Source organism: Strix aluco, chromosome 4 (assembly GCF_031877795.1).
Source record: "Strix aluco isolate bStrAlu1 chromosome 4, bStrAlu1.hap1, whole genome shotgun sequence".
Classification (NCBI taxonomy): Eukaryota; Metazoa; Chordata; class Aves; order Strigiformes; family Strigidae; genus Strix; species Strix aluco.
The window spans coordinates 61,131,528-61,158,033 of NC_133934.1; the positions used below are offsets into that span (position 1 = coordinate 61,131,528).

General features: G+C 42.9%; 1 protein-coding gene across 13 annotated transcripts in view; it reads left to right on the top strand.

Annotated features, from left to right (window-relative positions):
• The first annotated feature begins 291 nt into the window (after positions 1 to 291).
• EPHA5 (EPH receptor A5) overlaps positions 292 to 26,506 on the top strand; it is a 209,388-nt gene continuing 183,173 nt past the window's right edge. For 12 of the 13 annotated variants that reach the window (XM_074823321.1, XM_074823322.1, XM_074823328.1 and 9 more), the window contains exons 1-2: positions 292 to 559; positions 15,892 to 15,956. In XM_074823321.1, coding sequence (XP_074679422.1) covers positions 433 to 559; positions 15,892 to 15,956 — 192 coding nt within the window. In that variant the 5' untranslated portion in view covers positions 292 to 432. Of the gene's footprint in view, positions 560 to 15,891; positions 15,967 to 26,506 lie in introns of all 13 variants that reach the window. The other variant, XM_074823327.1, reaches the window with a different exon arrangement.

Consider the following 26,506-nt stretch of genomic DNA (forward strand, 5'->3'; position numbering starts at 1 on the left):
GCGGGCAGCACTGGGGCTCCCCGGCCCCCCTCAGCGGGCTCCCCGGGGCCCGAGGGATGCCTCGCAGGAACAGCGCTGCCGCCCGCTCTCCCCCGCGGGCAGCGCGGGTCTGAGGGGGCTTTCCCGCAGGGCGGCCATTTTAGGTGCGGTCCCCGCTGCGCCCCGGGGCGCCCTGAGCCGCGGCGGGCGCCGTGCCCCGCACGGGATGGCGGCGGCGGCGGCGGCGGGTCCGCCCCGTCGGGGGCGTCTCCGCGGCGGCGCGGGGCCGCCTCCCCCATCCCCGCCCCCCGGCTCCCCAGTCGCGTTGGTGGCTGGACGGGAGCGGAGCTGAGCTGAGCAGCGCTGCCCGCCCGCCCCGTCCCGTCCTGAGCCGACCCGAGCGGGCAGCGCCGGGGGGGGGAGCCGCCGCCCCATGCGCTGAGGGGCGGCGGGATGGGGCCGTGGGGCGCTGGCGGCTGGGCCGGCCGCGCCGGGGCCCCGGCTCCCGGTTGGACGTGCCTCCTGCCGTTGCTGCTGTGCGCCGCGCTCCGGAGCCTGCTAGCCAGCCCCGGCAGCGAGGGTGAGCGGGGGACAGGGCGGCCGGGCCGTCGGGGCAGCGCCTGCCGAGGAAGGGGGGCGGCCGGCCCGGCGGTGCGCTGCTTCGGGTCATCCGACTCCATTCTGGAACGTTTTGAGGAGGTGGAGGGGGGGGCTCTGCCTGCGGGGAGGCGGATGCTGCGCTGGGGCAGCGGGCGGCATTGGCCGGTGAGGCTGGGGGGGTCCCGGGCAAGGGAGGCGGCAGCGCTGCCTCGGGGCGCGGGCGGGCTTGCACGGGTGGGTTTGCACAGATGCCTTGGCACGGACGCGTTTGGCAGTGGGTTGGGTGGTTTTTTTTGGGGGGGGGTTGGTGTTGCACGGGTGGGTTTGCTAGCGGTTTGCACCAGGGGAGTTGCACAGGTGCGTTGGCGCGGGTGGGTTTGCCAGGCACCGCGCCGGGCGGGTTGTACCGGCTGTAAATGCGGGGCTTTGCACGGGGGAGTTTGCACGGGTGGGGGGGGGGCGGTCTTGCGGGGGTGCGCGGGGCGGGAGCGGCGCCGGCCGGGGTTCGGCGGGGCCGGGGCGGGCTGGGGAGGCTCCGGGGGGGAGCCCTGCAAGCGCTGGCCGCAGTGCGCTTACTTCGTGGCTTAAAATATATCTATATAAAAAGGAGGGGAAGCGGCGGAGGTGCTGGTATTTAACCCGCAGCGCAGCGGAGCGCGGCCGCTGGGGACGGATTTTTTTATACGTTTAATCTCGGTGAGACCAACAGCCAAAAAACATGTGTCTAGGCTTCTTGTCTCTCAGGGTACTTCCAGACTTTCAAACCGAACTGTTTTTTTCTCTGTACGTGGTGTGGGCACTGCTTGGGGCTTTTTATTATTATTTTTGGATCCGCGGGCAGGCTGTAATGTGAAAGCGATGGGTGGAGAGAAGTTCAGCATCTGAAGGGGATGCTGGTGGCTCGTTCCAGGCTGGCTTCGTGATACACCGTAATTATTTGTGAAACTCCTTTAGAGGGAGGAGGTGTGCAGGGTTGGTGAAGGAAAACAGTACTAGAATTTCAAAGATGTGGCCCGAGGTAACTAGCTAGCTGTAATTTATTTTGGAGAGCGAGAATAATGTGAATCGCAGTTCTCTTAAAAAAAAAAAAAAAAAAAAGTGCAGAGGAAGGGGAAAATACTGAGCCTTTGTGTGTGAAGATATCTGATGTTCAGGAAGGTTTGGGGGGGTGATGGAAGCGGCTTTGGCTTTGCCTTGGTTAGATAACGGTGGGCCCGATCCTTCTGCCCCACGCGATTTCGGATGGTTTCACCCGTGGGAGCGGTGCTGGGGAGGTGGTGTGGCGGCTTTCGGGGGGCCTTCCCGGTTACCCTCCCGGCGCTCGGCAGTCCCCCTGTCCTGGGCCAGGGGCCGGCGGCCACTCGGAGCCCCGGCTCGGTGAACCTCGCCCGTTCTTGGAAAACCGGGACAGATGGTGCTGAGGGGAATCAACGGGACCGTTCGCCGAGCGTGAGCGGGCGGCTGCAGAGTAGGACTTCTACCCGATAGGAGACGGTGCTGGAAAGGTTTAATGAAGCTGCCGAGCAAACGGGTTCAGTGGCTTCTTTACAGGGAGGTGTCAGGGCAGTATTACAGTAATGATGAGCAGCGTGAACGCTTGCTTCGTGGTCTCCCTCCCCCTACTTTTCAGACTGCTTCTCTCTAATTTCTGTCTCTTCGGTAAATGTAAAGCTCAAAGACTGCTGGTAGGAGGGGTCTGACTGTGGACCTGAACTTATTCAATAACCGCTGTCTCTCGCTGCTCCGAGATTTATTTGTAAACAAGCATTATTTGACAAGTGCTCCTCGCAGCATGTCTCCTTTGGCAATTACTACGGAACAGCTCCGCTTCTGGGAGCGGCTCACCCTGCAGTCTGCCAAGCCTGATGCGTGAGAAACCTCAGCCGCTGAAGTCCGCATGCCGCTGACACTTGTCACCGGTTTGGGTTTGAAAAGTTCAGTTTGGCTGCTTCGGGGCTCCGATGGGAGAGATCCTCCCCTGGGGTTAGTTGTCATATTCAGCTGGTTGGGAACTTTGCTTTTACTTGGATGGAGGTAGCCATCTTAGACCTGTGAATAAAATTTTCAAAAGTTGGTGGTTTTTCTGGGTTTTGTTTTTTATTACCCCTCATCCTAATCACCATGGTTAAACAACTAGCCGATACCCTGTGCTGTGTAGGTGACACTTATGTGACACATATGTAGTTGCATAGAGGATAACAAATTCTCATAATTACTTTTTTTAACCCTGCATCACATTTTTTTTTTATTTCTCTAAATCTTACTGTAATACAGTGACTTCGTAGGATAAGATATATGCAGTTGTTAATTCACAGTTCCTGATTTTCTGTTTTACCTTCTAGTGGAGGGGCACTTAGGGGAAAATGCTTTTAAAATCTAGGTTAAGATTTGGAGGGGAAAAAAGGTAAATTCAGTGTTTGGGTTCCTTAGCATGGAAATAGCTTTTTACAAGGCCATCTGAGTTTCAGGAGCACCTGCCATATTTATGGGGAAGTATTGAGTGCCTAGCCTGCATCACAGACCTGGTCACCTTCATAGATATCTCCAGTTACGGATTGAAGGATATAAATTGGGAAAATGGATTATTTTTTTCTCCAGATTTTGCTGTAATAGGAAAATAAAGCAGATTTTTATTTCAAGCACCTTTTCTCAGTTTATATATTAAAAGCAAAATATGTAGTGAAGGATGAAGGCTCAATGTTATTTCATGCATTTTCAAGTATTATTTAGCAGAGTTCATTGATTAGAACCAGAGATTTCCTTCTTCCCTTTGACTACTTTTACAAATTCAGAAATTGGTTACACAGAAAATATTCCAAAGAGTGCACTGAAAGTATTACACAATTTTGAAGTGCTGGTATTTCAGAAGTGCATTATTACTTTAAAACCATTCCTTATGATCATAGGGTGTGAGAAGCAGCCCTGCAGTATGTGACTGGGATTCCTGCACCTCCTTGAGTTTAAAAATGCCTGTGTTTTAAATCTTTCTGTTGTAAGTACTAGAGTTTGGGAAGTGGCTTATATAAATTATTTACATAAAACACAGAATGAATGAAGAAATTGTTTAAAGGACCCCCCCCTCCTCCACCCTGAACTTCATGGTTTGTTATGCATCACCTGTGGGTTGGGATTGGTTTGCAGATCTCATTCTGATGTCACCCAGGTGACCTTAAAAAGTGTCATGCCAGCAAATTATTAAAACAGTGGAGTATATTACATCTGTTTACTTGTAACAAAGTAACTCCACAACATACTTGTGTAATGGTCATTAAATACAAAGTATATTTCATTTTAGGGCTTTTCAGCAGAAGTAAGTGCTGATGAGGCAGTGCTGTAACAACAAAGTATGTTGTTACACAAATCAAAAGAAATACACAAATAGACAAAGGTAAGAAAGACAAAATTAGTCTGACTTTGTAATGTGTTGTATTTAAGACAAGAAGGATATTCTTTAGTTAAAACTCTTGCATTCGGTCCTCTTCCTCTTAATTCTTCCAGGTTTTTTTGAAGCTTGGGTTATCTTAATGTATCATTTTTAATTTGAATGGATGAATAAATGAGTACAATTAAAGGGGTGGGTCTGGTGCAGGCAGAAATAAAGGAAGGTTGTAATTTGCAGATTATTCATGCTAGAGCCTGGAATAAGCCTACCTGTTCTCAGTGCGTTGACTTCTGTGTGTGTTGTTTCATACTGACATATAATTTCTGTGTTATGGCGCACTGGATAAATGCATATTTAGGTATAACATCACAATGTTTATCTTTAATCAGTGAATGAAGTCTTTTTCAAGAAGGGTTTTTTGTATATGTAGTAGAAGCAGGTGTCAAAATAGTCTTAATTTTCATATCAGTGTATTTCAATTAGTCTAATGGTTTGGGTAAAAATACACATGATCAGAACATTTTGCTTATTAGGTTGCTCCTAGCTTGGCTTCGTATGCCATGCATTCACACAGCTATTGCATTTTGTGTAATTCTGTAGGTATTGAGTACTGCTAGCATGTACATACCTGGTGTACGCAGAATGGGAAAGTTTGGACACGTTTCAGTTTGCTCACAGTGCTTTCTAAGGAGGCTTTGAGGAGTTATCTGTTCTTTACTTCATGTATTGGAATGGTTTTTGGTGTGCTTTCCGTGATAGCAGAGTGTAGCCTCAGTGCCCTGTGTTTATTTTACTCACAGGAGTAATCCCATTAACTTTTAAATTTACTGCAGTGGAATTACTGGTATGAGGAAGGACAGATCATGTCTAATGGTCTTTTTGGGATCAGTCTGATGTGTGATGTATGGCTTTTCAAGAGGTTTAGAATGACTCAATCATGGTTTTAAAATGGAAACTATTATCGTTTTGACAGTAAAACAACATTTGAAACGCAGCACTTTTAAGTCTATGACTAAAAGCATTGCTGCCTAATGACACATTTTAAAAAAGGGAAATAAACAATAGCAAAGATTGACTCCAAGATAGTATCTGTTTCCTTTCGAAGCTTGTCTTAAAAATTGTAATAAATAGTGGAAAACAGGCAAACTGTCTTAAACTGAACCGCTGACAGACTGCTTATAGTATTGTAAATCTCGACACCATAATTTGATGTATAAAGCAGCTATTTGCACATCAATTTACAGATGGGTAAACTGGCTGGTACCATGGGAGAAAGGGAAGAGTTAGTGGGCTTGTCTGACAGCTGCTTCCCCCTCCACCATGAACTCTCCCACCGTTACCTCACTTTTTAGCTCCAGTATACAGTCCATCTCCACGTCTGTTGTTCTCTTTCTGTTAAGAAAAGAATCTTGTCCATAAAGAAATGTTTATTCTTTGCACTAAAATACAAAGTGTTTTGCAGCAGGCTCTGGCAGGGAAGGTGGGAACAGGATTTTGTAAAATCTGGCAGAAATTGCAAAGCCAGGACAGTTTATCATGTGTTGCCTTGACCTCTGATTCGTTGGTTTTATGCTTTATTGTTCTGAGGATTTCTGTGCCGCTTCTGCGAGAATCCTTGTTTCCAGCACGTGCTGAGTGAGCGCAGAGCCCTTGACCTGGGAAAGTCCGGCTGAGATTGCTCAGCTGAACGATGGTGTTGGACCCTGTTGACTTTATGGTCTTAGATCCCCACAGTCTTTCTGACTTGGAGATATGTTTTTAGTGGTTTGTTCTGTAAGTGTACAGCTATGTATATTCTTGAATAGATGAGCTTTAAACATCGCTCAGGGATGTCAGGGAAGTGAGACCCTGCCCCAAAATAAAAAGAAAAAAAATTTTGGCAATTTTTTTTAATATTCTTCCTTTTTAGGAAATAAATCTAAATCTATATGTGGCTCAAGGGCAAAATGAGATGTAAAAAACCTAAATGCACACAGATCGGTCACTTTGTAGAAGCACTGAATTTCTTAGTTAAGTGCTCATTTCTGTGGAGGAACGAGTGTTCAGTGCAGCTCTTCAGCAGATAGTTGGCCTACTAACCATTAAAAAGGTTTTAAAAAAATGGAATCTTGTGCTTATAGTAAAACATCTAAACACAGAATTGAAATATCTGTCATAAGTGCACCTTTCTCACTGACCATAAGTGCTGGGGAGATGGGGCCTCATTTCAACCAGGATGGACTTGAGCTAGGTATTTTTCTTTACTGAGAGAATGTTGCAGAAATACTGTGTTAATGATTGCATTGGAATGAACAACTTGTTTTATAACTTACTCTTTACTGAACTCATTTTCTTTGATCTCTGCTGTAAAATTGCTGCATATTTCAAAAGCTGGTAGAGAATCCTTTTTTCCTTTGAAAATATATTTTATTCTTAAGATGCCTCTGATTTTTGGCACAGGTAGAACAGAGATGGATATTCCTCTGTGTTCACCTCGTGCCTGTCCCTCACTCTGCTCTGCAACCAGTTGGACATTGAGGTGACAGGTTTTGCTGAGGTGAAAGCATTTGCTGCCCCAGTTGCTTTGAGAGGCAGCTGTATTGGCAAACTTGAGCACTAGCCTTCAGTAGCTTAGGTCTCTCTAGTGATCTGTTACCCTTTTAGTTGTCTCTTTGACCTAGTATATCTCTTACAGTCTCAGTTTTGGTATTTGCTGTGGCTTTGGTCAGTGCAGTATCTGAGCCTCTCCAAAGGTTTAATGTACTTATCTTCTTGGAGGTAGAAAGCAATTATTCTTGTCTTCTGTGAGGAAGCTAGTCAAGAGGGGACAGTTGGGAGGAGATGTAAGCACTGTGATTTGCAATACTTATGGATTTGGGAGGTGATGAGTGACTGTTTGCAGAGGTCCAGCAGCACGTTGCCTGCTATGGGCAAGGGTGCTGGGCCCTGCAGGCTGCCCTAGGCTGTGTGTATGAGCATAGCCTTCCTGCTTCTGCCTTGTAAAGAGGACTAAAGATGCTTTGGGCCAGAATCATTGCCATGGGAGCGTTCAGTGCATGCTGTGACTGTCTCACTGGGGGTGTTGGTAGTGGGAAACACTCTCCTTTTCTCTCCCTCTTCCCTGGTGTTTTAAGTTGTGCAAGAGGTATGTTAGGAGGACTTTGACCACGTAGAGCTGCTCAGGTGACCACTAGCTGGAAGGATGAGATGCCTCCTGGAGAAGGTGATGTAGCATGTACTATCACAGCAGATCGGGGAATACCTGCATGAGCTGGTCTGGCATCGCTGAGGGAGAAGGTGACTCCTGCCCCTTGTCTTCCCCCGGCAAGCTCCTGAGCATCACTGGGGGTTCAGCTGGCATGCTCCTGAGCAAACTGTGCCTTGGGGGTGTGCATGGAGACAAAACATTCCCCTGCAAAAGTTGAGAGCTTCTAGGTTTAGGTGGCTGTGTAGCAGGTATTGAGCCTGCAGGAGAGAGGGTAGGACCCTGGGCTTGCAGGCTTTCATGCCAGCTACTTCATTTTGGTGCAGGGGGCAGTACTGAAGTGTCTTGCTGAGGTATTAGCTCCTGGGTTCTCTAACCTGGATCACTTAAATGTTAGAAGGAGGTCAGAACAACCAGTTGGAACTTTTTAATTCCCTGAGGGATGGAGAAACACCTGGAGGAAATTAATTATTTAGCATCAGTAATGTGCATTTCATGATGTTGCTGGGTGGACTTCATAACTTTAACTGTTTCGCATGTCCCAAAACAGTGAAACTGCTTGTGGAAATTATTTACATACTTGCCTTTGTAAGTTGATTTCTTAAAAAAACCCAGTCATTTTGGTTTATCCATCTTTGCCTTACTAATGTTCACATGCAATTTCTTCCTAAAATGTGTTGGCAATGTGCTGTTCCCACTAGCAACCTCCACCCCCTTCTCTCAACAGAAATAGAAAGGATAAACTGTCAACCCCCCTGAAAAGCCAATAGATCATCTTAAACATATTTTTGCTCCCGAATGCTATCTAAGCATTATGTCAGTTCCTTTTTTTTCTGCTTGAGTGAACTCAGTGGCAGCAGAGTAGTCATTATTGTCAACAGGAAGGCTTTATTGGTGCTGGACAGTGAGGTCTTGCAAGTCCAGTGGTAGTGAAAGCTGGCAGGCTTGACACTCTGTGTGTCTGTGCCAAGTTTCCTTCCTTTTGTTGAGTTCAGTTATATGCGTAACAGAATTTAATCTCCATGTCTTTTAGGATACCTTTTAGGAATGGAGACCATATTGCTTTTAGTTGGCAATGCTCTGATTTAGGGAAGAAGGTGAGATTTTATCTCAGCACTGCCAGCAGGTGTTTTGATTGCATTGGGAAGCTGTTCGGATTTTAGGGCTTGACTTTGTGTGTGCAGAATAAGGTGCTTGCTTTAAGTAGGGTCTTGAAGAAACTGTCTGCCTCCTTCAACGGCTTGCAGATGTCTTGGCAGTGGTTGGAGACCCTGGGTCTGCATGCAGCACTGGTATTTTGTTTCTCCACGCAGGCTGGTTTTCAAGTTGCTGGTTGCAGATGCTGGTTGTATCTTGCCTTCAGTGGAAGCTTCTTTTTCATTCTTAATGGCAGGGTGATACTTGCCCAGATGGTTTCCCCAAAAGATTTGTGCTGCAGCCAGCTTGGAGATCTGCTATTGTGTTGGTACAGCATTGTTTCCAGTGGATATTATGAGTGAGGCTGGAAGCATTTTACTGACTTTCTTCACAGGGAATAAATTATTTTCAATTAAATGATGATTTTTGGTGGGAATGGAAGTGTTTGCCATTAAAGAAAAGAGGCAAGCCATACTGGAGTTTTTAAGTTTCCAGGCACTTTGGTGTCAAGCTAATAATCTCCTGACCACTTCTGCTTTTAAGTTATGTATGGTGGGAAGACCAAACAGCTGCCTCTTGTCTTGATTGCAAATCCTTGTAAGGAAAAAATCTGCAGTTTCCTATTTGTCTTAGTGGGTCTGGTTATCGAAGTGAGCTCTGGGTCCCACTCCCTGGTGCTATGGCTGGTGGTGTGCCTGCAGGGAAAAAAATGCAGCCAACCCAAAGAACTTTGTCAAAGGGCCATATCACACCCCTCGTAAACAGTGTGTTCAGACAAATTACAGATGTAATGCAGAAATTACTGGGTAAAATTCTCTGGCTGATGTTATGATTGCAGTTGTCCATCTGGCCTTAAAAACCTATGAATCTGTGATGCAGATTCTAGCATTTTGGCTCTTGCTATAAAAGGGAATCATGAGAAAACTTGGAGCAGAATGAAGCCAACATAATAAAATATAAATTTGCAGTTAATACTAGTTTGCGAGTTCATTAAGTAGTGTATATTTTCTTCCTCCAGTGGGCTATAAATAATAGGTACTGCTACAGCTTGCACTCTGCTGTAGCTTGTTTCTACCAGTGGAAATGTTTCAGAGCTTCTTGCCTGTGTTTTGTCCCAACTCAGTGTAGCTAATTAATTAAAAACATCTGCTCCCTGGTGACTTTGATTTCTTTCAAGAGTTTATTTTCTTAATTTGTTTTTGCTTTCTTGGATTATTTTTGACTGTCACTTGTTAAAGTGCTTTGGATTTATACTTTTTGAAGAAATACTTGGCACAACAGGGAAAACAGTTGGAGAATGAATGGTAACAATACTTCAATAAAACCAGTGAAGATTTATGAAGCAGGAAAACTTTGACTCATGATGATGAAGAGTCCTCTGCAGTCAGTATGTCTTGGTAGTGCTGTGAACTCCAGGAGTGCAGGAGGAAGGATGGGGAGGTATGCCCTGTAAGGGGGAACCAGCTCCGTTAATGATGATGTGTTTGGCAGCTCTGCCCCCTGCCTCGGGCAGAGGGAAAGAAGGAGGAGAGCAGAGGCGTGAAGCTTGGTGGAAAGTCTGTGACGCTATTCAGAAGACCTCCCGATGAGGGTTCCGTCCAAAGCACTGCTGTTGCACCTTGTCGTGAGTGCACCTTGACCCCCATCCAGCAGAGGGTTTCACCTCATGCTTAATTGGCGGTGTGCGAGTACTCCCATGAGCAGTTTCTTAGAAGTACTTTAAATGTAGTTGCTCCCTCAAGCTCTGAGTGTTGGGTCAGAGCTGGGTTTACCTTGATGTAGCGCCGACCCTCCTGTGGGTGGCGATGTCCTGTGGAGTGCTGTCTGCAGGAGGAGACTTGAGGAGGATGTAGGAGCACGATTCACACTTTTTTGTATATGGGAGTTCAGATTTAGGCTACCCAAAACAATGTTCAGATTCCTGTTCAATTTGTAACAAATACATTAAAGCAGAGTTTTGTTTCAGTTGTTTAAAACAAAGCATTTTGATTCAAATGTTACTGTTTAAAAATGTGCTACTTTAGAAATCAGGTGAGGTTTTAAAATATTTATGCAGGCTTTAAGGAAGGTTTATTTACTCCTGTTTGTTTTGTGATGGAAACTGTAGTTATGGGGTATTGATTTGGTCAAAGAGGATGTTATTTTCCTCCTGCTTTAGGTGTATTTCAGTGAAATAAAAAAAAGATTCATATGGCTTTACAGCTTCATGGCATAAACCCCATCAGCTTTTGCTATCCTGACCATTTTGCCTGTTCTGGAGTGATTTATCAGGATAAACTATACTAGTGTGCCCTGTGGTAAACCTTAGCTTGCAAATGGTGCTGCTGAAGAGCAGGACTACTCTGGTGTATAAGGATCTATTGGAAGTCAGCTCAAAGACCATACCAACCCAGAAGAGTTCAGTCTTTTGTGTGCCTGCAGAGACTTTGCCCTGGTGTGAGCAATGAAGGTTTTTCTGGAAGATCCTTAGATACCAAAATGGCAGGAGGACGTGTGGCTGGTAGGATCAGAAGTGGTCAGTGTTTTAGCCTGTTGGTGGGGTTGTTTTGGGTTTTTTTTAGCTTGTTTTTTTTTCCCCATCTGAAATTGGAGAGAAGAAGATGAAGCTGCTCCAGCTGCTCCTGCTTCAGACCTGAGCCAGAGGAGCCATCTTGCTTCAGTGGTATGACCAAAAAAAATCCATGGATCAGTGGCTTCTACTTCAGGCATGGTACCATCATGACAGACCTGCCCTGCTGTTGCCTGGGCAAGCTAATGCTGCCACATGGCACTGTTTTAGATGGCTGTGTCAGATGGGGTGCTCTGCTGTGTGGGCAGCAATGTTGGTTTAAGTCAATGTTAAATACCATTGGCCCTGACATTTCTTGTGCTGTGCTTCCTTCCAGCCACAATCCCTGTGTAGCCATGGTGAAGCCGCTAAATGCTGGCTGTATGAACGTGACAGGGACATTTGAGTAAAAAGCCATATCTAGTCTCCCTGTCAGATTCCTGAGTGAAAAAACACTGTTAATTCACCAGCTAGAGTTCAGGGCAAAGGTTTCGATCACTTCTGGTTTCATTCTAACTTGATTGCTCACCTTTAGTAACCAGCCTGTCTGAGAACAAGAGTGTATGCAAATTCCCCGAGCTATTATTCTTTATTAAAAAAAAAAAAAAAAAAAAAAGCTGTGGTATGACTTTAGACTTAATCATCATTTATCCTACCCTGAAGGCATGGAAGTTAATGATGATATAGATCTGTGGTTTTGTGTTCCCCTTGACTGAGCATTAGAAATAATTAGGGCTTGTGGGATGGATGCACTGATGGTGGAGATGAGCAGAAAACATTTTTGAATGTGTGTATGTACCTCTTCCACGTTTGCTGGCAAAGATACACGTGCTAAGTGCGTGTTTATGGGCTCTGAGGTTTCTTGCTTGTTCGTTGAGACTTAGCTAGCTGGTGCTGAAGGAGAAGTGGGAATAAATGAGTTCTGTTATTCTGGAGGCTTTTAAGATTATGGGCCAAGCAGAGTTGCTAGCGATTTCTGGAGATATTTCTTCAGCAGGGTAAGCTCTCCTGCATCCCAGGTGCTGCTCAGTACAGCTCTGGATTATGCCTGTGCAGTATCTACAGCACTGGGGCTAGTCTAGGAGTCCCAAGCTATACAGGAGACGGCACTAGATCTCTTGAAGTACAGAAACCTTAAGCATATAGTTGGAGGTTTTCCTGAATTACCTCCTTCAGTAACCTGAGTGTTTGGGTTAGTTGGTTATTAGACAGCCATGGCCAAATGTGTGCTGATGCTCATCACAGGTTGGATGGGGAGGAACTGGTACTGCTCTGGAGAAGACTTCTGGTCTCTGTCTTGCTGTGGGTCAAAAAAAAAAGACAGTTTTGAGGTTTTTTTATTCAGGTGCAAAAAAGCTTCATCTCTTTCCAGGTAGGCATGTGGTGAGTTATGGAAGCTCTTTTTGGGATTTGATTGGGATGGTGGCAGCTCTTCTAGAAAGTCTCTGCTCAGGTACCTACTTACCTGCTGTTTGCCCACTGTTTCTTTCCCAACCTGGCCAATCTGCAGTTTTTTTATAAAAGCCATTTCAGCAAAAATAATGTTCCTGTCAGGTTGGAAGGTGGTGGGAAGAGAGGTGGTGCCAAGCCTGTATGGACTTGTGTAGTGGGACTGTGTGCTGGTGGCATCTGTGGCAGTGCAGGATGGGAAGGCTGCCTCAGGGAGCGTCCCGAAAGTGTTGGAACTGTCACCCTGCATGGGGAGCTCTTGCAGCTGGGCCCTTGGAGGGGCCACCCCCTTGGAGAGGGGATGCTGGGGCTCTGGCCTGGTTTGAGGCTGAATTGGGGTGGGGTAGGGACCTGGCTGTGGTGCAAGTAAATGGCAAGTGTACTGGAAATGACTGGGTAGGGTGCTGACGGGGAAGGTGCAGGTACTTGTATCTAGATGGAGCAGTAGTAATATGTGTTTATACCAGAATTTGGGGATTCTCAAACCAAAACATTTCAGTCCTTGCTGGCAATTAAGAATAACTGCTGGCTAAATATATTCCTCAGAGCAGACTCATGTAGTGCAGTATTTTAGAAGATACACTGTGAAAACAGTTCTGGGCAGAAACTCATGGGGCAACCAGAGTCTGCTGTGCCTTAGCTGCCCCTCAGAGCTGTCTGAGCTGTGCTGGGAGCCCCGCTGGTCTCCAGAACAGCCCAGGCACAAGGAGAACTTAAAGTCACTTGTCACTTTTTGTCTTCCTGGCATGTGAATTTTGGGTTACTGTGTGGTGCCTGTCAAAAGGTGTATCCTGTCCTCTCCTATTTATTTTGCTCTATGCAGAATTATACTAAGGGAGGAATTGAGTCTTTTCTAACTGGAGATTTAGTATTCAGCTCTGCTGGCTGACTCACCGGTAGGAAAATTCCCACTGACTTGAGTTAGAATTGAATGGGTTGTATTATCTTTTCATATGCTGAAAATTATTTTGAAATTGAAGTTAATAACAGCAATTTAAAAATTGTCATTGATAGAAAGATAATACAATATTTAGTTGTATCGTGTTCTTTTTATGATCTGATGTTCGAATAAAAGCACTTTTTCTGCTTTTTCCTTAATTAGCATGTCACAAAGAAGTTTGTGGCATCAAACACACCATCTAATTATATTCATTAGTAGCATCTTCAGGACAAGTTTTAATTAAGTTGTACAATGTAGATCAATACTTCTTTTGCATCCATTGCAACTTACGACAGGAATATACTGTTCTGCACAGTTTAATTACAGTGATTGTAATAGAAGAAATTTTAGTAAATCTGCCATTTTGGCAACAGCACTCCTGTCTCTTGCTTTTTAAAATAGTGTACAGTTATAATAGGAGATGTTATTTATGTGTCCTATTTTGAAGAATATTTTAAGATCACTCTTTTATCCCATTAAAAAGAAAACACAGTGTAGTTCAGGGTACTAGTGCTTGACTTCAGCTGGAGCAGGAGAAATTAATGAGCATTTACATGAAGACTTCAGTAGGGAAAAGGCTGGCCATCACGAGGTGACATATCTAGTGGTAGATGATAACAATACTTTTATTTTGCTTAGACTGTGGGGTGGAAAGCCACCTAATTGTATGTTTACTTACTGTGAATATAGTTCAGTGTAGTCTCTGAGTATTGCTTCCACCAAATGTCCTGTAGTTCAGCGGCATTGCCAGCTCCCAACTGTTTTCTGTTTTGGCAGGAAAAAACAATCCAGGCATGAAAACTGAGGTACCAAATGTTTTTGCTCAACATCATGAAAATGTACTTGACCGGACAGAACACTTATGTACCTTATAGTGTCCTGCATTAATACTCGAATACATTGTGAAAATATCTGGATAGACAAATCTTTTTTTTTTTTAAGATAAGTGTTTGATGTCAGAGCTGAGAACTGATTTTTTTCTTGTACCTCAGCATTGCATTTTTGCATTTTGGGCTGGTTTTGTGTACAAGAGACTACGGTAGTCAGCCTTCAGTACAGTACAATGATTAAGACCAAACTGGCTCAGAGAACTTTGTCCTTTCAAACTAAATATGTTGTTTAATCGTCTTTTGCTTTTTAAATGTCCCTTAAGATTTTAAAGGAGCATCCCTTTGAGTATAGTGTACTTCTGGGTTTTCTTACTGTGCCTCTGTAAATAGTGTAATCCTGATATGAGGTACTCAGTTCGCAGCATTTATAATTTTGTCTGCAGTGCCCTGAAGTGGGGTGACCTGGGCTGGTGTAAGGAAGGATCTGTATGACTCCTAAGTGTTTGCACTGGTGGATTTGGCTGTGCAGAGACAGCAAAGCAGCCTGATATGAGTACCAAGGGTGAGGGTTGTGATACTCAGATCCTTTATACTTGTGCATGCAACCCGTTTCTCTCTCTTCTCTAGCAATCTTTAAGTACCTACATGGTTTCATTTCTAAAGGAGTGAACACAAAGCCTCCTCCACCTGTTTCAAGCTAGTTCTTGGGCTAGATCATCACAGGTTGGAAAGTCTTGAAAGTCCAATTGTGAAAACTTTCAGTGGGATTTTTAAAGAGCACGTAGGGTGGAGATCAGGAATTAAAGACCCAGGGAAATTGCTTCCTTTTCAGGAAAGACACAAGTACAAAAAATGAGGTATTATGCAGACAAATATACTGTGATAAGTGAGTGTTGTAATCTGCAGAGAAGGAAGTGTGCTTTTAAAATAGAGGAAAGTTCCTACTAGGGATTTTGGATGGCAACTGTTGATTCAGAGACAAGCTTTTAACTTGGAGATTTAAAGCCTTGGGTACAGGAGGTGAAAGCTCAGCGCTAGAACCTGCTATAATTTTTCTTAACTGAATTAAAGTGTATGTAGGTTTAATTACTTCACACTTTTTACTCAGTATTTCAGGTAATATGAGGGGAAAAAATGTCGTAAGCTTGGTAATAGGTTTTTGCTGTTTAATGTAAATTGTTGATTGCTTATGTGACAAAGCTACTCCAAATTTTTTTTTTTTGGGGGGGGGGAGAAGATCCCTTGGCTATCTTATAATGAAGTTGTCAAAATCTTGTGGAAAAATGTGGGAGAGGGAGAAAATAATAGATTCCTGATAACAGTAATATTTGCACATAAAATACTTTAAAAATTGAATTAATGATAATCAAGAAACGCTGCACGTTGTTTCTTGTTTCATTTTTGTCTTAAAGGCCTGATTATGCTAAAAAGATATGCCACCTTAGAAGAAATGTGTATAAACATGCATAGATGTTTGTGTGTATCTATATACTGTATGTCTTACATATACACATAAACACGGTGTCCATTATGTATTTATCCCCCCTAAAAGACCAGATCCCAAGAACATGAAGTATCTGGATCTTACAGAAGTTTAATGCATTTCCAACTTGGTTTCAGTGTCAGATCTCAAAGGAATAAAGTAATGCATACATAGAATTGTTTTCAGTGTATGACCTCATTGTTAGAGGAGTTATTGCATTGTTATTCTGATTTAAAAAAATCCAACTTCCTTGGTTAATTATAAACAGCCTGTTTACCATAGCCACCCAAGCCTTGAAATATTTACTGAAGTTTGTAATCCATCCATCTTCTTTAACAGCTTTTTTCCTCTTATTTCAGTGAATTTACTGGACTCACGCACAGTAATGGGGGATCTAGGATGGATAGCCTACCCAAAAAATGGGGTAAGTCTCTGTTGTTGTTTGCTTTTTCTCTCACAAATTATACTAATCGTTTCCATTCGGAAAGTAGACTACTGGGTTTAAAAACTCCCTGGAGTGATTTGTCGGCAATGGAGGGAAAAATATAAATAAAACAATAAGCTGTGACTGGAAAAATGGAGCTTGTGTGGCTAGGGGATTGATTTATTTATGCAGTAGAGCCAGCCACAAGTATTAAAACAAAAAATCATGAGTCAGCCCCCTTACTCCTCCCTTCACCAAGAAAATCCATGAGGTTATTGAAACTTTTTTTTAAATAATGAATTCCTGCTCTTCTTGAGCCTTTGGGGTAAATGTAAAACACAATTTTCTGGAAGTTTTCTTCTGAAACACAGGGTCTGGGACATTGTTGTTAGCTTTAAATGAACAGGGCTGTTCTGAAATACTTCTCAGGCTCATGATAAAATTCTGGGAGCTTATAACACTGAAACAGGAGCTGAGTTTTAAGCATCTTGAAGAGCCTCTGTCCCTTACCATTACCTATACTGACAACTGAGAGAACCTGGCCTCCTAATGTGATACCTGAAATAAGTGCTGCTCGCGTCATGTGAGCAATCATTGCTGTGACTTTTGGTCTTTGGTTTGACTGGGGCATCCTCGATGCTGTACTGTAACAGAGCTTTGGTACAGTCTCAAAAGGTTGACTTCTGCATGGTGCTGAGTATTCCTGTCAGTTCTCAGGAGCCATGAGGTGAGAAAGCATCCCAAGACAGAAATGCTGCATGACTGAGCCCTCCAACAGAGCAGCTCTCAGGAATGTGTTATTCCACGGTTTTAGTCCCCAGCTAAAATGGGCTGCAGAATTGTCTTGGACTCCAGTTGGATTGTCATAAAAATGGTGGCAATGTTTCTATAAAATGCATCCAACCCTGCATATATATATTACACAGTGAATTAAAATCTGGTTTTCCATATAATCTGTGTGGATGAAAGGTTGGAGAAACGGCAGCCACACTCAGACAAGCTGCGTGTTTGCAGGCACTGGTTATGGCAGGGATGTAAAAGCTGCATGGGGAGCTGAGTTTATCCTCAGCTCAGTTCCGGATCTAATCCTGTTGCAGTCAGAGTCTATAGTAATACTTTTTATTTATTGATTTGAAGCCGAGAACTAAACTTGCTCCCCTTGCGTGTGTGGGCATCAATAACTAGTGCCACATGTGCTGGCAGAGCAGTGTGGTGGTGCCATGGCATACCATAAAGATCCCAATGTCTACTTATCAATGGAAGATTTTTCCTTTTTGAACAGCTCTTGGTATTTTTCCTGTGGTATAAAGCACAGTTGCTATATATCCCAATGTCCTTACAGAAACATCAATAGAAAAATAACTAAGCCTGAGGAGTTCAGAAGACTTCTGACTCTGTATATGTAGATGAGTAAATGAAAAGCTAAATATCTTATGCGTAAGCCTCAGTTGTCTTTTTGTAATTTAGAGAGACCTTTCTATATTTACAAGCTCAGTTTCCAAACAGCATCTGGAAGTGCACTCATGAATGCCATATTAATGGTTACCAACTCAATAAGGAGAATTTTTTCCTTACATTAACTTCCACAAATAAAAAGTGAATCAGGCAGTTGGTTTTTGAATTTCCAGAAGTCTCCTCTTAATATTCTTTGTTTTCATGGGACATCATAAAATTTTGGGAGGTTAGTCCAATTGTCTCTCTTTTGGCCTAATATTTTCAGTATTTTACAAGTACTGAAAAGAGTCTTGCCAGACATACTTCTCAAACTGCTTTTTCTGCTCTGCAGTCATACTCTGTTTGCTTAATTTTTTTAAAAGGTCTACCTTGTATAAATATTTTAAGTAACTCTCACTTAAAGATTTGAATTTGGAGAAGGGAGCTTTAATTGAGATACGCAAGCTGTTTTCTGAGGTACCCTCATACAAATTTATCTCAGGATGTCCTCTTAGGGAAAATTTTGGAAGGTCTATGTATCTGTCTGCACAGTCCCCCATCAAGGAAAGGAGCAGAAATGTCATAATGCGTCACACTTTGCAACACTACAGTGTGTAGATAAAGACCATGTGCTGAAGTAAGCTTTTTTGATGCAGTGTATTTTATTTTTATTGCTATTAACAGTCCCCTGTAGAGTCTAATCACTTTTCAAGTACTTGGTAGAAATTTCAATGGTGATACAGTTCCAACTGAAGATATGTTAGCTTTTGAAGCAGCCTTCAACTCTTCTAGTGTTGCTGCTTCTCCACTTGATTTTTATTATGAATCTTAAGGAAACTTAGTATTTTTTCTAGAACCACATCTGCTAGAAGTAGGAGATTGCGTAGCTGCTGTTAAAGAAAGCAAGTGTTTAGTCTTTGTAGTTGTATGGGAATGCTTGGGAGAAGTTATCCGTATATCACAAAGGCTCAAGGTGGTAGGTTTTGAAACCAGATCTCCATTTATTTAAAAAAATCCCAACAAAACAAAAAACCCCACAAAACCCCACCAAAACAATGGGGGTGAGAGGTCCAGTCAAGCTAAATGAGCTTGCTTTTGGCAGATCCTTTGTAGGTGTCATAGTATAAATTTTTATTATAGCTGTGTGCCATGGTAATTTTTGTGTATTAAAACTTTAAGACATTCCATGTTCCAGGGAGGTCTGTCCAGCTGCCCTCATTTAGCCTGTTGCTCACCTTATTTCTACTGAACACAATGTGAAAATGTAATCTAAGTTGGGAAATGAAAACCGCTGTATATGAGGAGACTGACCCTCCAGTCTAGAGACGGATTAGGCTTAGAGGTAGACCTGTTTCATGTCTGTAATTCCAAATACAGCACCGTAGCTGCTTTAGTCCCCACAAGATCAGACCTTGGTCCACTGATGTAGCATGCACCAGCTCATCTTGTGAGTAGTGGGTTTTAGGGGAAGGGAGAGAAGCACTTTAGCCAGGGGTTGCCTCTGCAGAGCTTCAGCTAGGTGCTTATTTGGTACAGGTTTTGGTGGTGACCCATATCCTTGCACCCTGGCTGTCCTTCATTTCCCCCATGCATATAGATGGTAAGAAAAATTCCCCTCTTCTTTCACATGGACTTTTGAGGGACCAGTGAAAATGAAATGATGTGACTGAAATATGCAGTGGCCAAGAAGGGGTTGAAACAATGTCTCCTGCTATGAAGAACTGGCTGTTGCGCAAGAAGAGGTGCTTTCTTCTTTTTGCTGCTTTGCTCTGAAGGATTCATGAATCGTGGTAGTGTAGCTTCCAGGCTGCCCCGGGGAGGCCTTCCCTGGCTGTGCAGGTTCAGCAGCTTGCAGCAGTTGTGCAGTCAGCTCCTAAACCTGCAGTTAAATCTGTTGGAGCATGAGCAAAGTCCTTGTGAGGTCTGCATGGCCATGGAGCTTGGAAAAGGGACTCTCTCCCTGCCAGCGGAGTGTGGTCAGCATGGAAATGCTGCCGCTTTTGCAGCTCAGGTCAGGAATTGATCCTGTTACTACATGCCAAAGGGACAGTTTGGACTTTGTTTTGCAGCTCATGTAAGTTTTTTTTTTAACCTGAAGGAGGTTATTGGAATTACCAGAGGCTATATCAGAAAAGTCTGGTCCCTCTTGTCCTGTAGGAAGCCCTCCAAGCACATCAACAAAAACAGTCAGGTTTTTTATTAAAGCCTATGCTTGTACAGCAGGTTTGCAAAGTCTTTTACCTCTGGACTGATTCCTGGGGTGCTGCTTAGGATTGCCCAAACTGGGCGCATCAGAGGTTTATGTGTGCATTATATATGACTGTGACACCAACTAGCTTTCACCTACAGAAACTGCCTGCACGTGCCTGTGCTAAACATATATTTTTATCATACGGAAACTCACAGAAGTAGGAAAAATGGTAAGTGCTGTAAGAGAAATAGCTGGGTCAGGTCAGACAGTGTTTCTAGGCTGTATTGCCTCCTCTCCTCCCTTGATTTGGCAGGAGATTGTATGATATATTTTGATGCCCTGCAAAGTTATAACAGGGGGAGAAGCTACAAAGAGCTCCCTGTAAACCTGTGACTTTTCAGTCTTGTTTGGTCTGGCCAAGTAAAAAGCCAGCCACTTTTAACAATATCCAGATAATTGCAAAAGTTGTTGATTAAAATAAATGCTTTCTTTTAGCTGGCTTGATTTATTCAGCGATTATGTCTGATTTTTGTTTCAGTGGCTATAATAGCGCTGATTTACTTTTTTCAGACCCTTCTTCCTTTTAGGGTTTATTTTAAAACTTAATTTTGTTGTGGCTTAGAAGCACTCTTTTTCTGTCCAAATTGGAGCACTCACACCTGCTTTTGTGTAACGGGTCCTCTCCCATCTCCTCCACTTCCCATTGATTTCCCTGACCTTCCTGTGGCACAGAACAGGAAGCCTCTGTGGCCCTTGGGGTATTGACTGTGTGCTGTGGCTCACTGCACAGCTCCATGTACTGGGATTTTTTTCTTTTTCAGTTCAGACAGGAAAATAAACATGTACTAAGGAGCCTTGTCCTATGGAGATGTTCATAATTCTTTATTCATTGGAGAAAATGAGCTACATAACATCTTGCATGCGAATGGCAAGAGGGAAAGCAATTGCCCCTGCTTTTGGTGGTTAATAAGGCCAAATACCAAATGTCAGGGGGGTAAATTCAGCAAGGTGCTTTTCATTTATGTAGGACATTGGTTTGTTTTTTCTTTTCTTTTTTTTTTTTTCCCCCAAGCAGCATTTCTGGCTCATTCTTTTGAGGACAGGTATCCTAGGGTGCCTCTTTGAAGTTAAAAATAACAGTGGTTTAGATTACTCAGCATGGTTTGTGAATAGATTCATGTTGCTCTCTGTTGATCTTAGTTCAGATAGAGATTTCATACAGGAATCCTGGATTGGAGGCAGTGTTTGCCCTCAGGGATAGAAATAAAATAAAGAGGGAGGGATAGGGGGTAGTGAAAGGAGAAGGAGGATTCTTGGCACCATTGAGCTGTGTCATGTAGCTATGATTATAATTGGCGTTTTCAGGGCAGTACTTTTGGCAGCCTGTGGGGTTTTTTCTTTTTTCCTGCAAATGCTGCTGCTTGGCTGTGACCAGTGTAGAAGAGGAATCAGGGGGATATGCTGATGTGGTTTAACCCCAGCTGGCAACTAAGCACCACACAGCTGCTTGCTCACTCCCCCTCAAGTGAGATGAAGAAGAAAATCAGAATGGTAAAAGTGAGAAAATTTGTGTGTTGAGATAAAGACAGTTTAATAGGTAAAGCAAAAGCTGCACGTGCAAGAAAGCAAAACAAAGAATTCATTCACCACTTCCCATCAGCAGGCAGGTGTCCAGCCACCTCCAGGAAAGCAGGGCTCCATCACACGTGACCATTACATGAAGACAAACACTATGACTCCAAATGTCCCCCCTTCCTCCTTATTGCCCTAGCTTTTATTGCTGAGCATGACGTCATATGGTCTGGGATATCCCTTTGGTCAGTTGGGGTCAGATGTCCCGGCTGTGTCCCCTCCCAACTTCTTGTGCATCCTCAGCCCACTTGCTGGTGGGGTGGTGTGAGGAGCAGAAAAGGCCTTGAGCTGTGTAAGCACTGCTCAGCAGTAAGGAAAACATCCCTGTATTTTCAACACTGTTTCCAAAGCTACATGCAAGCTACTATGAAGAAAATTAACTCTGTCCCAGCCAAAACCATCACATAGGCTAACATGACAAGAATGCAATTCATACTGCAGCAGGGAGCATGATGGAAATAAGTAATACCTGAGCAGATGAAAAAATGTATTAATGACACCCTAAAAACCTGCAGTTCAGATGCTTTATGTGTACATGCTTTTGTGCATGCACAGGTTAGTAAGAAACAGACTGCACATCTAAGTATTTGAAGTAAATTGAGTAATCCAAAACTGTACTTAAAATTTTCCATTATATACTGAATAAAGGAATTTTACATTAATAATCTATGGGATGATGTGTTCAATAGATTTGAAATATATGGGGGTTTGGTTTTCCCCTAGGATTCCTTAAGGTAAAATGCGGTATCTGTATATATGTAAACTTCTGTCCTCTGTGACTCTCCCCCTGGTTCTTCATGTGCTTTCATGGTCATTTTTGCTCATATCCCATGGGGCCATGATGATGTGTTTTCTTTTGGTTATGCTGCCTGTTTTAGTGTGCCAGAGTGATTCATGCACGCTTGTATTGTACAACATAATTATAATAAAATAACTTGAGCTTTGGGTCTGAAAAGACACCAGAGGTTAATAATGCAGTTGTGCAGGACCCTTGTAGTAACTGAACTAAACTGTTTTAAATCAGTGCTGAGTTCATGTTTCAAAATCTGAAAGCCCTAGAGTGAGACTGAAGGTTCTGGAGTTAATGGGAGTAGGGCCACTGACATGAGAGCTGAATTCGGCCAGCCAACTACAGTTCAAATTGGTGGATTTCCCTGATGAGTTGGTGGCCTTGCCAGTGCTTGTAGAGCTGCATTTGTTTCACATCACTTGAATATATCAGTCAAAATCTAAAGAGATCAGCTCTGCAGTGGAGAGATGTGTCTTGTTTAATGGTTGGACTAGGTGATCTTCAAGGTCTTTTCCAACCTAGATGATTCTGTGGAAAGGCTGGTGGAGTTGGATGTATCATAGAGTATTGCACTGGCCCACAACCACCTTGAGGGATGCAGAGAAGAAAGGAATAACCTCTTGCCCAGGTCTGCAATGGGTAGGATGAGAAAAACAGGATTTGTTTGCTGAGCTGATTTGGGTTAAATCTGACTGAAAGTACTTTCTACTGGTGCATCTTTGGGGCAGATGTGGGGTTTCTTTCACAGGAGGTTTCTGACAGTGGGTCAGACCATCATCTCCATTACTCTGGACAAGCAGAGTTCACCTCTTCTGGGGGAACAAACCAGGTGATCTGTTCTGGCCTCTTCCAGCCCTAGATCTGAAGCCCTGCTGTCTGAAAGCTTGTTCTGACTCTGTCTAGGGTGAGATCTGTTTTTGTTTCTCTGAGATATCTTTTTTTTTTTTTTTAATCTTGCCCCGCTTAAAACCACATCACTGTTACTCATTTGACACCCTGTATTTAAGATCCACTCCTCTGATACTTGCAGCGTATTAGCTATGGTATGTAGCTGCTTTTAAACCAGAGTATCTCATGCTAGGCAACAGTTCTCATTGAATAGCCTCACCATTTTATTCATGTCCTTTCTTATATCTTTCCTATCTGAAGTTAAATCTTCTCACTCTATTTGAGAATGCTCTTAAACTTGTTGTCCTGGACTCACAGCTAGCTGCCCTTTGGTTTGTACGCTGTTGACATGAATCAAGCCTTTATTTGGGAGCAGCATCTGGCGAGGCGTAGGTCTTATTAAAAGGAGATCTAAAATGCCTAGAGTACTCTAAGGTACTGTAAAATAAATTAATGCTAGTAAGATTAACCGTAAAGCAAATCTTTATCTCAGCTAGAACTGTATTATTGGAATAACATATTACTATCCTGGTCTTGAAAATCCGCCACAGAAAAAATAAAGGCTGATCCTTCAGTATATCATTTTGTAAATACAGTTGTCAGCATTAGGTTCCTCTACACAGGCTCATTGGGCAAACAATAATCTCCTTTCATGCTGAAAAGTCTTTTTTTTTTTTTTTTCCTCTAGCGTCTAGGAATTACGTTTGGGGATAAAAGAGCTTTGAAGAGCTTTATCTTCTAAACCCATTGTTTTCTCTGTTACTTTTGTGCCGATTTCAGAAATATTGGTATCCAGTAGTTAGGAACTGTACAATTAAAATGTATAAATGTAGTGCTGCCATGGAGAATCTGAAACTTTGCAGAACAAAATATTACCATTACAGAATGCATATGCAACAGCCCAGGGTTTATACAATGTGCATTAGGATTTTATAGCTTGTATCAATGAATTTTTGTAGTATATTACTACTTCATATGCTAAATATATGCATCAGTGGGCTACTTATCACTTAATTGCATAATCCTTTTATAAGACTTAAAATGCATTGCCCTTGCTCTTGCACCATTTGCTGGCATACATTTTTCTTCAGGTTAATGGCTTTTTTGGGTAACTATATTCAAGAATGCAGTCCTGTTTGGTTTTCTTCTCGTGTAACTCATTCAGGAAAGTCAGCTCAAAAACCATGACATAAAATTAATGCTGACTTCAGAAAGGGAAATGCATGGTAGGTTTGTCTAGAAGGAGAAAATTTTAAATGCAAAATTCCTGAAAATAGTGTTAAGATGGAAGCTGCTATTTTGTCTTTGACCAGTGGTTGCCTTGTGTATTGTACCGTGAATGAAGGCAATAAAAATTAGAGGGCTCTTTTGAAGACCCATCACCTAGTTTAATTAAAACCAGTAAGGGATATCTTTTTGATTGACTGCTGTTTTACTGCAAAGTCCTGATATGTGGCTATTCAAGAAATAGTTCAGCAGCTGAACATCTAGGACTGTTAGAACAAACTTTTATCCATTTTTTCAAGTTATTAATGGAAATGGTTCAGGATTTTCAGAGATGGAAAATGGTGGCATCGTGTTCTCTGTTTGCTTGTCCTGGTCTCAAAATCAGGGTGTTTTTCAGCTGCTGAAGGATATGTGCATACAAAAGGAGAGGGTAGGACTGGGTTTTTGGCTATTGAAAGAAAATGCCAATATTTTAGTTGGAAGCTTTTTTTGCCTCAAAATATTTTGGTTTTATGGTCTTAATTTATCTTAAGATGTCATCATTTGGAGGGAAAAAGCATGCAGAGCTATATGATTTACTACATTTGACTAAAGCAGGCAGTAATCACAAGGTCTGTTGGTTTAATATTGAAAATATTGTGGCAAAACAGATCAGAGATTAAGTACCAGGAGTACATATGGATGCAAACACATCCTTTTGAGGGTTGTGTGTTAACTCTTCTCCAAAGAGAAGTGGTAGCTCCTCTCATCAGTTTTTAGGCTCTTCCCAACGTGAATGATGAAGCATTGTTGAAGGGAACATGGGTGACACCTCACTATCAGTCATCTCTGCGTTACCACTGTGACACTGTATGATGCCAAGCTGCCATGATTGATTGTCTGTACCCCGTGGGCTGAACAGTGAGTATAAAAGAATTGCAGAACATGGTTTGGCTGCTGCTTCCTCTGCCTGGTCAGAGGGTTTGGGGGGAAAAAAACCCCAAACACCAAAACACCCTCAAAAAAATAAAGATCCTGCCATCCTGGGGGAAGTTGTGAGTATTTTGGGGAGAGAGAATTTATTTTTTTAATGTACAATGGGAAATTACTGTTCTTTATTTCTATTTCAAGATGGTTTACTGAAAACACATCAGTGATGTAGTAGTGATTTAGAGGTAGGAGTGAAGTGACGCTTGCATGTTAGTTTGATCCTCACCTACCCCTGTATGATCTTAGTTACGAGTAGTCCATGGACGAGTTACCAGATAGCTGTGAGGGGGTCAGGATCAGGCCCTGGGGGTTGGTAAGAAGCAAGCCCTCCAAGAAGAGTGGGGGCTGTGCATCAGCATGTTGATGAAAGAGGAGGACAGGAATTGCCTGCTGAGCTGGGTGCTTCTGGGGCAGCTCCCAGGAAGAGGGGTGGTGATGGCGAGTAGTAGAGGTTGCTAATGGCTTTCTAAAAACTGCATCTGTCAGACCAGGCTGAAACACCTCCAGCACAGCCCTTGATTTGCCTGTTGCTGCTTTCCAAGTAGGAAGGTATTATTAGATACCTGGTTCTTGACAAAATGCTCTGATAAGCATTTAACTTGTGTATTCTTGCTTATTTCTCTTTTGTGTTCATTATTCCAGCAAGTGCCAGGTCACTGCTTTGATTATATTAAATTTTTGATTTAACAAAATGAACAGTAGACAAAAATCAACTTTTTCTACTTTAAGCAGATGTGTTTAAATTGTTAGGAAAGTTATCCATTCTAAAGCCTGGTTTCACTTTAAGTCTGTGCATCTTACTGCTGATTTTGGTGTATATGAACTACCTATGTACTGAAGCACAGAAAATAGCATCCTGTAGATCTTTCAGCACATTAACTGTGCTGAAATAAACTAATCCAGAAGCTTGTGAAGATGTGTGCTTTCTGTGGTTAATTATCCTCTTTGGCATGCTTTCTTGTAGTATCAAAGATGAGAACTTTTGGCTCTGAAGCAGGAGAAGGATTGAACCTTTATTCTGCAAAAATTCTCATTTGACTTCAGCAAAAATATTTTGGGGCAAGTAACCTGGCCCTCATCTTCAAAGGTCTTCCTATAACAGCAAGGATTCTTCCTGTAATATTGACAGTCCATAATGTTGTACAGAAGATGCAGTTGGCAGGAGAAGATATCACAGAGTATTTCTTAATGCAATTTGAGATGTTGGTGTACACCGTTAATCCCTTTGCAGTTCTGTTCTAGTTGCAAGGAAGAGCTGCAGGCGTGGCAGTGGTGGTGGTGTTCAAGTCAGCCCCTTCCCTGCCTTGCCTTTGGCTGTGCACTAGACCAAGAACTAGTGAGGACAGAGTGGGAGGGAACATGATGATAACTTTGTATTTTAAATTTCTAGTTATTGAAAGTGATGTTTCAGAATTAATT